The 16,044-nt window shown below is 39.1% G+C and overlaps 1 protein-coding gene across 2 annotated transcripts in view; it reads right to left on the reverse strand.

Moving 5' to 3' along the window:
- The window catches only part of CTNND2 (catenin delta 2), a 700,253-nt gene that overhangs the window by 154,322 nt on the left and 529,887 nt on the right, over positions 1 to 16,044 (reverse strand). For both annotated transcript variants that reach the window (XM_050891195.1, XM_050891194.1), the window contains exon 11: positions 6,746 to 6,959. In XM_050891195.1, coding sequence (XP_050747152.1) covers positions 6,746 to 6,959 — 214 coding nt within the window. The remainder of the gene's footprint in view (positions 1 to 6,745; positions 6,960 to 16,044) is intronic.

Consider the following 16,044-nt stretch of genomic DNA (forward strand, 5'->3'; position numbering starts at 1 on the left):
GGAGTCAAACTATTACATAACCTTTGGGAACTGAAAAGGCTTTTGTACTTGAAGAAAGAAATACTGAAGAAACTATAATATGTAATTCCTCATTTGGCCATTGGCTTCAATCCAGAGTAAACAGATACGAATTTTCAGCACACAAATAATTTTGTTAATGTTGAAAACAACTGTTATTTAAAACACCTAATTAGAAGTAAATTAGTACAAAAGATTTAATCAACTTTTAAAATTGATTGTGGTAGGACATTGTACTTGCAATTACATCCATTTAAAGAAAGAGTAGGAAAGATTTATTAGAGCTAGTACCCTTCAAATCTCCCTTTTGAATGAAAAGCATTTAAAACATAAAAGCAAATTTTAGTGCCTAAGCAAGTAGATTTGAAAATTGTGAATCTTATCTTAAATCTATTATTTAAAAAATAATTAAGCTTAAAGTCTTGAAGTCACCTGCCTCTGTGCTTGGTAAGTTCCTCGAAGCACTTGTTTAAAGTTGTTACAGAGAATTTGCTTATCTGCAGAGGAGAAACTAAGCAAGAAATGAATGGACATCTTTTCTTGTCAAAATCAAAACAAGCACTTCTTAAAGCTGTGTTTTGTGCTAGCAGTTATCTATCTCCATGCTTAACCTTCCTAATTTCCTTGACTTGACAGGACATAGTGATTGGATGTTGGAGGCGGAGGAGAAGCTAATTCACAGAGCTGCTCTTAAGAGGCATTTGTATACCTTCTGCATTTATCCCATGTCTCCATTTTCTTTAACTACATAGAGTTATGAGCCCCAAATGACATTTGGCAGTCTTATTCTCTTAGCTAAGCATATATTGAACCAAATTTACGTCAACCTTGTAGCAGCAGTATTACCATGGTTACGCCATCATGACAATTTAAGCACATACATGGCTTTTCACGTTGTCCGTTTGAAAAGTTTGTAATATCCAGGATACGTATCTAAACCTAAAACACATTATATCCTTATAATCCAATTCTCAGTTTATGTAATGCCAAAATCCTCTCTTTGGTTCCAAAAGCAATCCACTTTACACATTTATCGTCTTACTTATCTTTTTATACTAAATATCAAAAGCTGCTAATTAATTAGGCCTTTCACTGGCCAGGCTTCCTTATACTTGCATTGCTCCATTACAAAACTTGAATATAATTAAGAAATGGGATATTTAATATGATCAACACTGGAATGACATCTAATATAAACCTGCAAAAAAAAGGGATATAATAGAGATTTTAAGAATTACATCAAGGTGAAGAAAACAACTCATGGAAGAGTCTGAGTCTTCTTCACTCAAGTCTGTGGAAAAGGGACCTCAGAGTGGGATAAAACAGTGTTTACTCATTTTCAAATCAAATTTCCAAAGAGCAACAGGACTACAAATAGTTGCCACCTCTAAATGAATGTTTATATCACAATAAAATTTCACATCTGTGTTTATGCACTCCAGTAACTAAGCTAATGTCAAGGGCACTTTTGCAGAAAATTATTAAACTGATAAACTGCTTCAAGATCCTAAGTACTAAATAGTCAGCCCTTTGCCGTAATATTGTTAAATATGATTTACTATACAAAAAGTCACAAGCGTAATACCTTACAAAGTCCAATTAGAAAATAACATCACAAATAGGAAACAACTGCAGGCATGCGATTTTGACTTTGGGAACCCCCAACAGAAAAATTGCCATTGCACTAGGAAGTTGAAAATTCTAAAGAACTGGACAGAATTCCTAAAAAAAAACCCCAAACCATCATAAATCTTCCACTGAAGTAAGCCAAAAGGTCCCTTTAAATAGAATACTCCCTTAAACCTGCTTTATGCATCACTGCAGGCTCACTTACTTGCAATTACACTGATTAGCAAAGACACATGCAAGGCTCAAAGGGACCTTCTGGAGTGTCTTGACCAACCTGCCAACAATTTATGCACATAGTAATAAGCAGTATGCAATCAAAAGCAGGTTTAAACTGCAGCAGTTACCTCAAACCAGATAGATATAAGGAGGACAACATATAATTGCTTTCAGTAACACTGACAGACTATCAGTAAGGTTATAAATACCTCATTATAAACATGTGGCATCTACTAAAAACAGAACAGAAATGTAAAACATCTACATAATAATGTTGCATAACATGGGGTGACAACAGAGGACCAACCAAGCCAAAACACAAACTGGCCACAGCTGAAATTAAAGACAACACTAATGAATACTGGAATCCAAAATCTGGGAAGTAAATGAAAAATTTTTCCTGTCCAACCCGACCATGGGCCAAATACACTTGGACAACTAGTGCTTCTTTGAAAGGAACATTATGTACAAAACATCTTACAATTTTTTGCAGGAATGGAATATATGCTTTTTGATTCAGTCAATAAAAATGTGAATGAAATATACAAAGTCTACGTCTATCTATCTACATATAGTATATATGTAGAGTGTTAGATAGTTTATGCTTTTTAATTTTTTTTTTTGGGTAAATGTGATAATTTTCATAATTTATGTATTTTCAGTAGACAGTAGTTAAATCTCTGACACCTTAATGTCAACCAAAATAAGTAGCACGCTGGCTGCTAGCACAGGAAAAAACCAATTTCCCCTGTCATTTATAGCTATATTTCTTTATCATCATGTGCTTTCTAAAAGTGGATCATCCACTTTTACCTTTCAATCAAATATGGTATACACAGTTTGAAAATGGGTGACACAGTCATATAGGGGTCCTCTTTAAATGGAGTTGTTTCTAATTCAGCTAGCTTACTGTTCATAGGCAGAAACTGTGTTTCTAGTTGTGATGGATTTTGTTTGTCAAAATGAGAAGAATAGCAGTTTAAATCATTTTGTCTGAGACAGGTACCCAGTCATCAGATGGAGCTGATGGAACAACCGTAGGTTTGAATCTAGCAACAGCTCCTTGACCTCACCTTCTCCACAAGGCATCGACAGGATTCCTGTGTTATCCTTGCTAACACTTCGCATTTTTTCAGTCATTTTTTCTCCTGATAGTAAAACAAATAGAAAGAATACTAAAATAGAATTTTATGCAAGGGTTCATAATTAACTTGGGAAAGGCAAGCGAATCAGAAATCAGCAACTCATTGTCATTATTAACAAGTGAAAACATTTCTTTCTACCATCTGCAGGATCTGTGCTAATTTTGTACTGTGTTCTTGTCTATTTATATTAGGAAAGTGTTAACATTTAATAATTTTAAAATAGAAGGCTTTTATTTTTTCCCATTAACAGGAGCTACTGTGGAAACTAGTAGCACAATGCCGGGGTGAAAAGATGGCTAAATTAAGTATGGTGCATCCAGCTTATACCAATTTCTTTTCATTTACAGACCTACATGAAACAAGATATTGTAATTCAGGTTCTCCCTGAGTCTCTGGAAATTACCAGAGGCTGTAGGCCATGCCGAAATCTCTATTTCTATCAGAGTATTTCACTTCTGCAAAAATGTATATATTCATTGGTATACCTCAGTTTATCCAGGTTCTTCTAGTAAAAAAACAGTGACTGTGGAAGTGTTTCTGGAAGATTAATCTTCCAATATCTTAGGAAGTATTTCCTGGGCATTAACACCATTTAATTTCATAACAGCCAGGCAGCACACTTCTCTCACAGCTTCTACATGGGAGCCTGCACCAAAAGCATTTGCTCCATGTGAGAAAGCCTTGAAGCTCTATCACTTTGCAATAAGGTTCAGTTTGCACAATCCAAAAATTTGAGCATGGCAGAGTTTTCCAGTATTAGTCCGAGACCTCCACTACTGAGAAGGAGAAAGACGAGATAAAGGAAGAAGTGAAAAACTCCGTTTTGGAGAGATTATGGCAGAAAGAAGTCTCTGGAAAAGAGAAAAAGACACAAATGGCACCAAAGGCAATCCTGACAAGCAAGTAGCTACTAAGATAGAAAGCTGGTCTGCAGGTTTAAATACCCTTCCAAAACCAGTCTTGAGATAGCTGGAAATTGAAAATATAATCTCCTTAGAGAGAAGCAACAAGAAGGAAGAAAATGTGCATGTTTGAGGAAGGAACTAATATCATAACTTTCACTCTGGTGGGTGTGTGCTTCACGGTACCCGGGGCGATGAATGCTTTGCTACTGTTCAGACAAATTGAACTGCTAAAAACCTCTCCTGCCCATATTTCTTCCCTCGCAGCTAAGCGCCTACTCAGAGTGATTCACACCTTCGTCTTGCCCGATTTCTGGACTGGTCATTTAGACTTGATAGGCTCAGTTCCTCATCTGTACAACCAACATAATGACACTTCCCCACCTAAGAGAAGCGCTCTGAGGATAAATGCTGGAGGAATATTTAGGGGTGGTGATGACCCTATATGAATTCCTAAGGCAGGAACTTTGTGCCCTCTCTAAAAGTAACAAACAAGAACAGCTCTTATGTAGACAGGATGTACAATGAACACGAGATGGAAAGGCTCAAGGTATTACGTTTACTCCTAAAACACACATTTGCTATAATTTTCTCTGTACTCCCTTCAGGCTTTGGTGGCACTACTGAAATAATTATCTTCCTGCCACCTTATTTCAGGAAGGCTGATGGGAAGCAGAAGGAACTTCTTTTATTTTCCCTTATGCCCACCACCAAGCCAACTCTTCTCATTACTGAGGCAGCTGCTGCAGGAGCTATCTTTCCTTCCCCAGAAAGGACAGAGGGAAGGAATTTAACTGGGGTAGCTGTCACACTACAACACTTTACAAAAAAGCAAACGAGAACTGATTCAGATGCGCGATTCCAGCCTGTTTCCTAAGAGATGCAAGAGGAGAGGTGTAGCTATGAGCCTTGCTTTGGAAAGGAGCTTTGCAGAACACTACCACTACCAGGTTTGCATTTTCAAAGCAAGGGCCAGTGATTTGCATTCTGAAAGGCACAAAACCCGGCCAGGGCAAGCAGCGGCCTTCTGGGATGTACTGGCTATTCAAAAAAACCAATACAAAACCAGGCCCAGGAATAAAATCTTGAAATACCACTGACTTTGATTCCATTCCTCAGGGTCACCATCTTGCTCTGCTCCCCTTTCATAGATGTCCAGCACTCCTGATGCATCCCTGGGAGCTGCATCTACCCATACAAAGGCTGGTTACTGCCAACCATTGATGGTCAGTACATACTCTTCCCAGTAGTAACAGTTTGAAGGCATGCTAGCACGCGCATCCTTTCTTTCTGTGGGAATTCAGGAAAATTTAACAACATACTGTGCAATGGAAGGAATGTAAACTATATCTTTTCTTTAAATGACCTAACGACATTACGTGTTCTGTCTACAGACAGCGTGGGAAGTGCCACTGCGACTGCTGAGGTGTACTGCTGATGTTCATTAGCAGTTTGCCACTTACTACTCAGAATAAATAGGCAGAATGTTCCCTGGAGCCAGAATGCAGACAACATAACCAAGAGACAAACAAGTATGTTGAATCCAAAGCAGTGGTTACACTTTATTAGATCTGTCAGTATTTCTGTCACTCTGCAGGAGGCACCATCTGAGCTCGTGTAACCCAGTATCTCTGCCCCATTAATCCTGCCTAACAAGTACAAGGTGATAGGTGTTGTAACTAAGAAACAAAATTAAATATAAAAATCTACATTTAATAAACACCATGCAGTTTATTCAGACACCCTCAAGGAAGGAACTTGGAGTCAACCAAAGGACGATAATCTTATCAATTGTATCCTAAATGAGGCCTGACCCACAAGGGTAAGTAATTTCTGCAGAAGCATAGATGATAGCGTGTACTCTGATGCTTCTGTGACAGAAATGAGAACTTTTCTTACATATTTTAGTAGGAAAATCATAATGGAAATACAGGCATTGTAAAATAAGATAATGAAAAGATCTTAAGATTTTTTATTTGTAGCATAAATTAATCAACACATTGATATTAGCAATCAAATAGAATGAAATCACGAAGTGAAAAGTTAAAAAAACCATCTAGCTTCTGTTTTGCATTTTAAATAGGATAGCTTAGGGGCAAGGGGAAAAAAATCTCCAAACATTGCAGATCGGTGCTGTTTGACAGCATTTCTGTATTTCTGAAAAGAACTTCCCATCTTGAATTTCATAAGGGAAAAACTCCAAACAATCTTAAAAAGATCAGATTCTACTATATCAAGAAAAGAAATAGACTCTACCACTACCTGCATGCCCTGTGTCTAACATACATCACATAGCATGCTATCAAATTTCAGAAAAAAGGCTTCAGAAGATGACGTTGTCCATCTCTCCAACATGCTTTTCCATTTTCCTATCAGAATCACAAGAAAGGTAAAAGAAAACCCAAACAAATCCTCCTTCTCACTATATAGGATATAAAATAAATGAATAACAGCCTCTAAGAAAATTCAGTAAAATCCGACTTCTGCATGTGCAGCCCTATACCAGACAGGAGGGAGAGCAGAGGGAGAGCAGAGGATTCCCACCACAACATATCTGTGTACAGAGCACATCTCCCACAAGAGCATTCACGGCTAACCAAGAACAAAGTGACCAGCAACCGTAAGCGTAAACCATGCCTACATCTGCAGACTGTCTGCACGATACTGAATAAAGCTATTCATAAATTACATATATCCAAAGGGCTTGAAAGTGTTTTGTCACAGCAAAGAAGACAGTAATAAAATAGTTACTGATGGAGCAAGTGGCATGCAGCACAGAACTGTGCTTGCGGGGCCTATAAAGAGTTTGAACAAAGAATATTGAAAGATTCAAACCTGTGACCAGTTCTCTGATTTCCAAATCTGTAGTCTTGCGGAGTAACCGTACTAATGCTGGGATACCACCACAGTTTTTCAGCGCAATTTTGTTGTCGTCATTTGCCTTCCCATATACCAAGTTTCTCAAAGCTCCACAGGCACTACGGTGGACTTCTGTCATCCGATGGTCCAATAAGTCCACCAGTAATTGTATTCCGCCTTGTCTTCTTATCTGAAACAGGCCAAAGTGATAATCATAAAATTAGGGAATGAACACTGGTATTATATATGCTTTCCAATGTAATTAAGCTGTGGTTTATGCAGGCTATGCACCAGCAAAGGTATGCTGATAGCCCTGCAAAGCTGCGACGTTACACTGCTTTGACTCCTCATATTATTTTTTCATTGGCAACATAACTGTACAATGACAAACCTGAACCTCTGTAAAAGCAGCCAGAAGTTAGTCAAGAGTGTTGCCTCATCAAGACTTCTCAAGGTTCAGCAAGGCTTGCCTTGCAAGGGTTTCTCCTGTGCTGGAGAAACATCATCTGCTTCGGAGTGCAACACATCACAAGCTACAGGAAAAACCACAAGACTACGTCAAGCAAAAAAAAGCACTTAACGCAATAAAGTTTTTAGGAGTCCTTCCTTTTACATTTAATTACTGGGAATGTGAGCAGCTACTGTAGTCTCTGTAAGGATGTTATATCAATACATTCGGGAAAAGCAAAGATGAAAGGAAAAAGAGGAAGTCTGCACAAACATAAAGAAAAGGGTGATGGATAAATCATGGAAAGCTTGTTATATTATGATTGAGGGAGACCCTTAAGTGATACAGGAACAGAAGTCTTATTCATTCCTAAGGTGGCCTACAAAATAAATTTCTAATGCAATATCTTACATAAAATATCATTCTAGAAAAAGAACAAAAATGTTTGAGGCAAATGAACCAGAAGGTCAAGAATACCAAGAAAAATTTTTATAAAATCTGTCTGCAACAAATCCATCCTTATTGTTCTCTGGCACTATTTGCTCCTCAAACAGTAACCAGTCTTGCATCTAATTTTGAGAAACTAGACTGATTCATAACTAACATCCAAGGAGTACAATGCTTTAGGTTCAAGTAAGTTATATAGACGTCTCTGTCAAAAGGTTTCTCCATGTGTGTTGTTGGCTGAGGCGCAAAGCAAGCCAGGCACTTCAGCTAGCCATTTTACCACCTCTAGTAATATTTTGCCTAAGACAGTAAAACAGAGACAATTAGAGAGTGTTTTCAAAATTGGACGGAAAGGTGAAATATTAATTTTAGAATCAAAGTTTATGATGAAAAAGTTTCAAAATCTTTGTGAAGTTGTTATTGCATGGGGATGTGTTCTTGGGGGTCTTCGCAGGAGGGAGGCTCGGTAGTAGGAAATGGTTAAGCAAAGCACACTAAAATTTATTAGAAATTCACGCTCTATCTACTAACTTCAAAACATTTAAGTACAACCGATGTATGGCATTCATGAATCTAACACAAGCTTCAACAAGGCTAAGTGCCGGGTCCTGCACTTGGGTCACAACAACCCCAGGCAACGCTACAGGCTTGGGGAAGAGTGGCTGGAAAGCTGCCTGCTGGAAAAGGACCTGGGGGTGCTGGTCGACAGCCAGCTGAATATGAGCCGGCAGTGTGCCCAGGTGGCCAGGAAGGCCAACAGCATCCTGGCTTGTATCAGAAACAGTGTGGCCAGCAGGACTAGGGAAGTGATTATCCCCCCTGTACTCGGCACTGGTGAGGCCGCACCTCAAATACTGTGTTCAGTTTTGGGCCCCTCGCTACAAGAAAGACATTGATGTGCTGGAGCGTGTCCAAAGAAGAGCAACAAAGCTGGTGGAGGGTGTAGAGAACAAGTCTTAAGAGGAGCTGCTGAGGGAACTGGGGTTGTTTAACCTGGAGAAAAGGAGGCTGAGGGGAGACCTTATTGCTCTCTACAACTACCTGGAAGGAGGTTGTAGCGAGGTGGGTGTCGGTCTCTTTTCCCAAGTAACAAGTGATAGGACGAGAGGAAATGGCCTCAAGTTGCACCAGGGGAGGTTTAGATTGGATATTAGGGAAAGCTTCTTCACAGAAAGGGTTGTCAAGCATTGGAACAGGCTGCCCAGGGAAGTGGTGGAGTCACCATCCCTGGAGGTATTTAAAAGACGTGTAGATGTGGCACTTAGGTACATGGTTTAGTGGGATTTGGCAGTGTTACATTTATGGTCGGACTCGACGATCTTAAAGGTCTTTTCCAACCTAAATCATTCTAGGATTCTATGATTCACTGCAAATAAAGACCGAAAAATGATTTAGCCTTTGAGGTTCCAAAATCGAGCTATACAATATTACTCACTGATAAAACAGAAGTTCTCTCTTTCTTCTACCGGCTTATTTGGCATATTCCTTTTTTTGTAATAACAGCAAGACCCAGTAATAGAGCAGTTTTGTAGTTAAAAAAGTGTATATACTGAGATGTTACAGTATTAAATTAAAATGTTTTAATGTCCATACAGTTATAACACAGCTTTGGGCTAAATGCCAAAATGACAGTGTTTAAAGATAAACTAAGATAATTTCCTTTAAATAGGCATTATATCAGTATATCATTTCTAACTTTCTGAGCAATATGCAGGTCACCTGGAAGACTACAGCAGCCGGCACTACATGGAGAGTGCAGAGACGTGAATGGACATTGGTAAAATATATCAACTTCAGGCAGAAAAGTTCATTAATCTTTTTGAGAGTCCATGCTTCTACTGCTCAGAGAAACTGTGACATCTCTCAGTTTAGAAACCAGAAAAACAGATCAAAGAGAAAAGGTGTTGCAATACATCTCACTGGTCAAAACTTTACCCATGTGAACAGGACAACTTGCAATGAAATAATTTGTTCACTTCCAAGCCAGGAAAAATTTACCAAGTTTATCTGGGAGGGGTGGGGGGTGAGGCTTGTTTGTTTGCTTGTTTTTACAATCCATCGCCATTTAATGTTCAGATTAAAATACATTTGCTTCCCCTACTAACCAGATTTTCAAACCCAAGCATACTACATGAAGAGCCACCTACATGAGAAAATAGACGACTTTTACTGAAACAGACTAGGAACAAAAATTTATGCATCAGTTCTACAAAAGGTGAATCAACCACTGAGCTTCACACTTCAACCTCTGAAAAGAAACAAGATCTGACAGAAGAAAGAATACGGTTAAAAAATACACAAGTTGTTCTGGTGTGATGAGTAATATCAGGAACGACAGAATGAAAACATGCCTGCTGATCTTTGTGAATTATATTTTTAAAGCACAATATGCTGAATGAATATTTTAATTGCTTCACTCCTAAAAAAAAAGATTAAGAATGAGAAAAAGTATTAACTTTGTAGCAAAAATCACTACAATTCATCTGAAGACTCAAAGGGCTCTGCCTCCATTCAACGAGACACTGTGCCTGTGCTGTTTTCCCCACTCTCCCTCTCGGACACAGCCAAGTGGCATCTCGCACTCAGCAGTTTCTCTTGTGGATGCTCTCAGGTGACAGGTTTTCCTATCTTCTGCTCATTTCTGAAGGAAAATGTGTGGTTCTGCCACGTTCAGCTGGTATACCTGAGCTGCACCTTCCCTTTTGAGTCATGGTATCTGACAGCACACTAGTATTCAGCTCATGCAGCTCCTCCTCTCCCAGGAACCTGAAGTCAGCAGCAGACTGAAGTGATTCAAAGATACTTTCTTAAAAGCAAGGGCATTAAATATTCATCTAAAATGCATTTCTGTCAGAAAAAAATATGGGTAACAAACCAGAAATGAAACGGATGTTACATAACACTTTACCTAACTTGACAAAATTCCTTAAATTCTACTGAAGAAAGAACCTATTCTTACCTGGGAAAGACAAGACTTATTTTGCAAACTTTCTTTGAATTTCCAGGCTCAGATACTTGGCAAAGTAGCTGTGTCACGCAGGCAGAGATGAAGCTGATTCTTCACAACTGGGAGCTCAGTTTCTGATGCTGTTCTTTATCTGGACTACTGTCTTGTTTTGTTTTGTTTTTCCAACAGCCCATTATTCACCAGAAATCTTTGTGTTTCCATCACATACCTATGTAGCTGTTTAATGCTATATTCTCCAGCAGGTTTAACTATGCCTGACAAATTGTGAGACTGTGATGGATGTTGCCAGAATCTCCTTACATTTATGGAAACTGAGGCAAAGGAAATGAAATTATTTGTTCAAGTCCTTTATGGAGTTAAGAGCCGCAGCCTGGAGGACAATTCTGACCTAGTGAGTCTCCTGGGGCAGATCTCAGCCGAGCTAAGTTGTCACGGCTCCAGTGAGTTCAGCAGTGCTACTGCCAAACGTCTTTGCCAAGAATATTGGGATGGGTGGATAAGCAGCAATTTGCACCAATGGGGCATCAAATCCCACTCCCCCAAAGGACTTTTAATAGATACTTCTGTCTCTCTCCTGACTTTATATGAAGAGAACATTTCTCAATGTAATATTTATTGACACATCAGTGGCTGCTGCCTTGCTACATCTAGGAGAAAAAGAAAATAGAATACGCCAGAGTCCGCTTGCCTACTACAATCAAATAAACAGCATTGTACCAAGTTGTCAGGAGATACAGAAGACAAACTCTGTTCTCACACAGACCAATCCCAGAGTAGCCACTTCTGAAGTCAAAAGAATGACCTCTAACTCCGCAGTACAACTGTGTTCGCCCAGTCATACGATAAAGTTTATTCTTCCTGTCTTGAATATACTGTCCCTTTTTTATGCTGTCTTTTCTTAAAATAGAACAAAATAAAAGAGGCTCAGACTAGAAGTATTAAAAATGCTGGTTTAATACTAGAAGTATTTTTATATAATACTGGAAGTATTTTTAATACTAGAAGTATTAAACATCTGTGTTGCGGTGTTTCTCATGACTCTTAATCCATGGACACCGTTAATTTCTGAGTGTTCTTTCCTTTTTTTCCTCACTAGAAGTATTTTGTGTATGTCTGGAAGATGCTGTTATAGAGCTGTTAAATAAATAGAACAGGCTGTGTTCTTTCACACGTGGTATTATGGAGTGTATGGCAAATCCTGTCAGAATCAGGAATCCCAGCATGCATAAGCCTGAATTCATTCTGTTGAGCTTTCCTAATAAATTAGGAACCTATGCTGTGTAGTGGAAACCTACACTGATGAAAGTAAAAACTGAAAGAACAGAGATTACGTGCATTTTGCCACGAAAAATTTTCCATGGAAGAATGCACAGAGCTGCTTTTGTCTGATGAATCACGTGTTTTCTTTTTCCAGGAAATCTTTAAACTTTCCTCTTAAAGTTGGCCCTCCACCATTAATGTAGGAAGTACTCTACTGGCTGGTCAGAAGCACTTGCTCTGGTCAAGTCCCATGATGCCATGACACAGACAGACAGGACAGGAAAAGGTGCCAGACTCTCTGGTCCACAGACCGGTAAGAGTGCATTCACGTCAGCTTGATACCAGAGTCTTCTCCTCTGGCATCGTATGAAGTTTGTTTTTGCATTACATCTGAGAACATATTTGTATCCACACTATGCAGATACAAGGTGAATTTGGACTCGAGAAGTGGTTCAGACCAGTGCTGGAGGCAGTGAAGATGTTAATTATATTCCTAATAAGGACACCCTGGATGTCTCATGCCAAGAGCCTTTTAGAAATGTAATTTATCAGTTTCAAGGCTGACCCTTGATTCAGTGGTGTTTACCACAACAAATTTTCCGTGACAGTGGGCTGTTAGATATTTAATCTAGCAGGAGTTACACGTGACCAGCCTGAAGCATATGCATTGGTAAAACAAGTCAATAATACATTGATGATATGTCTGAAACAATATAGATATACTTGATTACTGTATGATTTTAGCATATGAATTGTTTGACAGCTTGCTTTTCTAATTCGATACAAGAGATTGGATGGATGTGTGGAAAGAAAAGAAATGTAGAATGTGAAGGGTATGTAGATACCTGGAATGTAAGGACACCTGTTTTGTGAGGACATCTGGTCAATGGCTGTGCAGCATATAAACAGAGATGAGACAGGAAGAGTAATAAACCACACTTATGTACGCAAACCCCATAGAACAAGAGACAACAGCAAAGACCAGGTCTGCGAGGTCACTGGTTGATGGGCTGCTGAAGGAACCGCTCAAAGGCTTGGACAGGTTCAGCCTGAGCTTTGTTAAGTGGTAAGGGGGGGGTGGGGCACGCAGGGAGGAATGAATGACAAGGTTATCACGGGTCCTACGGGAAAAAGCATGCTTATGGAATGCTTTCAAGGGATTGTGGCAATGTGCAAAACTTATGGGATGTTTAGCAGAAGGGCAAAGGTAGGAAAAGGGAGACACCCAAATGCATGTGGGAGAAACAACATGAGAAAATACAGAGAAAGGCGCGATGAAAGGGACTAGTCATGTAAAAATACGTTGCACTTCAGTATGCTTGTATGGCCAAACCCTGTGCCTGATCACTGCAGTCTGTTTTATCTTCTTATTAAACCTAATTCCTAACAATTTTCCTGGATGAGGACGGTATACATTCTGGATTAGTGTAATGCTAGTGAACCTCGAGCTGGAATAGCTGATAAGCAGGACAGGAGATCTGGGAAAGAGCTACCAGAGATACCGTAGATCTAGGGGATAGATACCAGTGAGACCGGGGTCTGAGGATGTGCTACTAGGCAGATCAAAGGTCTGAGCTAGCTACCAGAGAGACCTCTTTGTGTCTGCATGTGAGATGAGACATGCCAGCAAGCTTTGAGCCTGATTAGCTGGAGATTAAGGACCACGCATTATTGTTTATGTTTGTGTGAGCGCTGCTTTGTGTGCATAGGGTGCCTGTGCAGGCACTGTTCTCATGTTTGTGTTGATCTGTCGTGTGATCTAAGCTTCTTTAACATATATACCTCACAAAATTAACAGGGATGCTTTTATTTCTAGGATGATCCGTATCTGATTAATTTCTCCTTCATTTATTGTATTGGTTTTGTAGAGATGTAATTTAGGTTAGTATATACTACACTATACTTGAAATTTTAACTGGGTTACATGTTCAGCCTTGTATCATGTTTACTGAAGGATACGGAACAAGAGAAATCACCAGCTGGCTTGTTAAGCTAGTCTAACGGAGAAGTGCCTACCTTCTGATGCAATGCCCTAACACGTCCTGCTCCATTTCCAAGCAGCAGTTAAGAGTTTGGTCCCAATCACTCTGAAGACCACTAACACTAATCCCACATATGGGATGAGATGGTTCATGCAGCATTCAAGCACTACTCTTATACAAAGGATATGTTGGAGTCAGAGGATCAAATACGGAGCTCCATTAAAAAAAATCCAGAGACCTCTCCCGAGGTATATATAGCTCCCTTTGGGAAAGACGTCTGGAGCTACAACTCCCGGTATATTCTCCCTTGCTTTGTATTACACTGGTAAAATATAACCTTTACTATTTTTGAGACTACTCTGGTCAAAGGATACTTTCTGTGCTCTAAAAAGAACTGACAGAAGGACAATTTATGAACATGGGACCTCTTGGGAAAAAAAAAAAAAAAATTAAAGTATTGTAGGAATTATCGCAGCCTTCTTAATTTACTTTCTACTTTTCATGACAAATGCATGCCAAAGCTTGCACAAATCATAACACAGCTTGAAACTGAACTATTGTCAGATATGAGCAGTAACAGCATTACAGTCCATGACCTTAATTGACAAAACATGCTACCTGTCACTGATTCAGCACAGAAGCCACGCTGTTCCTCCAGGCTCTGTTAAGTCTAACAGTCGGATGTGAAAACCCGACTGGCTTGCTTCCCTGGGGATGGGGAAGGTTTGCCTGAAAAGTGAGGATAACCAGGACTGTCAGACTGAGCAGAATTCATGCTTTGACTTACAATCAAAAGTATTATTTTCTCACATTTAGAAGGACAGATAACTTCTCAAATGTGAACAAAATATAGGTGAGTGATCTTTCTTTGTATCAAGGTATGAGAAAACTGGCCCTGGAATCTGCCTGTTGCTTATGGCTTTGCAATAGCAGAAGCAAAGTCAAAGCCAATAGATGCTAGCTGTTTTGACTATTACTACCGTTTTGAACTCTATTTTGAAATAAAAATTATTCTATTCCTCCCAGCAGTGAAGAAGAGAAGCAAAACGCTTTCTTTCAATCACTGCATAACAGAAATTGCATCTTCCATCCCTTGGAAGGCTGTAAAAATCAGAGGTAGAGATACAAAAAGGAAGAAAAGTGAAGCTTCAAGTTTTAAACAGTGTAGCCAAAGACTGTTAGATAACGAAGTATTCCAACACAGCCTAAAAATATTGCTGTGATAGAAACCAAAACACCTTTTTTCTTCTATTTATACTCAGCAAGTGGGTATCTGAGATATTGTTCGAAGTTTGCCAGTAGGCATAACTGGAACATCCTCTTCTGCATTTAATTCTGACTACCCTGCCTTACAAAGTAAAATGTAATGGAAACAGAAGAGGATTAAGAATAGGTGACAAAAATTGTTAAGGACTGACAGAGTGATAAAGTGTGTTTCTAGAATAACACAATCTCCTCTTCCCAATAAGACATTAACCGTTCCACTATTAACAGCTCCACAGCCCTAATTCGAAGATTAATTCATGTTTAAATGCTTACTTTCCACATTTTTCTTAATAATCACTTTTGAATAACTCTTCATCTAAAGCACGTGAAGGAAATCTAACAACAATCAAGCTTTTTTAGACATCATAGATATTAATTGCCCGCTTAATTGACATAACACACTGCATCATCCACCACTTATTCTGTGACATTTCCATTATTAAGAAAGCATGTTTCAATATATCAAAATACAAGTGTTTAAACACACGGAATTAATTTTAATGCCACTGTATTACATATGGAACAGAACTAAAAAATAACTGACTGCTAGCACACGTGACGGTATATATCCAATAAACCCCAAATTAAAAGGACAATTCAATTTAAGTCTGCTTCTGGAAATTTTTAGTAATAATTGGTTTTAATGTTCTTAGATGCCGGTTTTCGAACTAGCAGAATAAGTGCTTATTATTTCACACGTGAATGGATTCCGAGCAATTCTGTTCCACAGGTGTGGGAAGGAGAAGCTACAAGTGAGCAGAACCAAATGGCAAAAGCATTTTTAAACAGTGGCAGGCAGTGCAGTGTCTCCGAGATGCTCTGACTACGGCCACCCTGCTCCTCTCAGGCTCACCGTGTGAGCCGACCAGTGTGCCCACACAGACCAGGGCACTACAGGAAAATC

Source organism: Gymnogyps californianus, chromosome 2, assembly GCF_018139145.2.
Source record: "Gymnogyps californianus isolate 813 chromosome 2, ASM1813914v2, whole genome shotgun sequence".
NCBI lineage: Eukaryota > Metazoa > Chordata > Aves > Accipitriformes > Cathartidae > Gymnogyps > Gymnogyps californianus.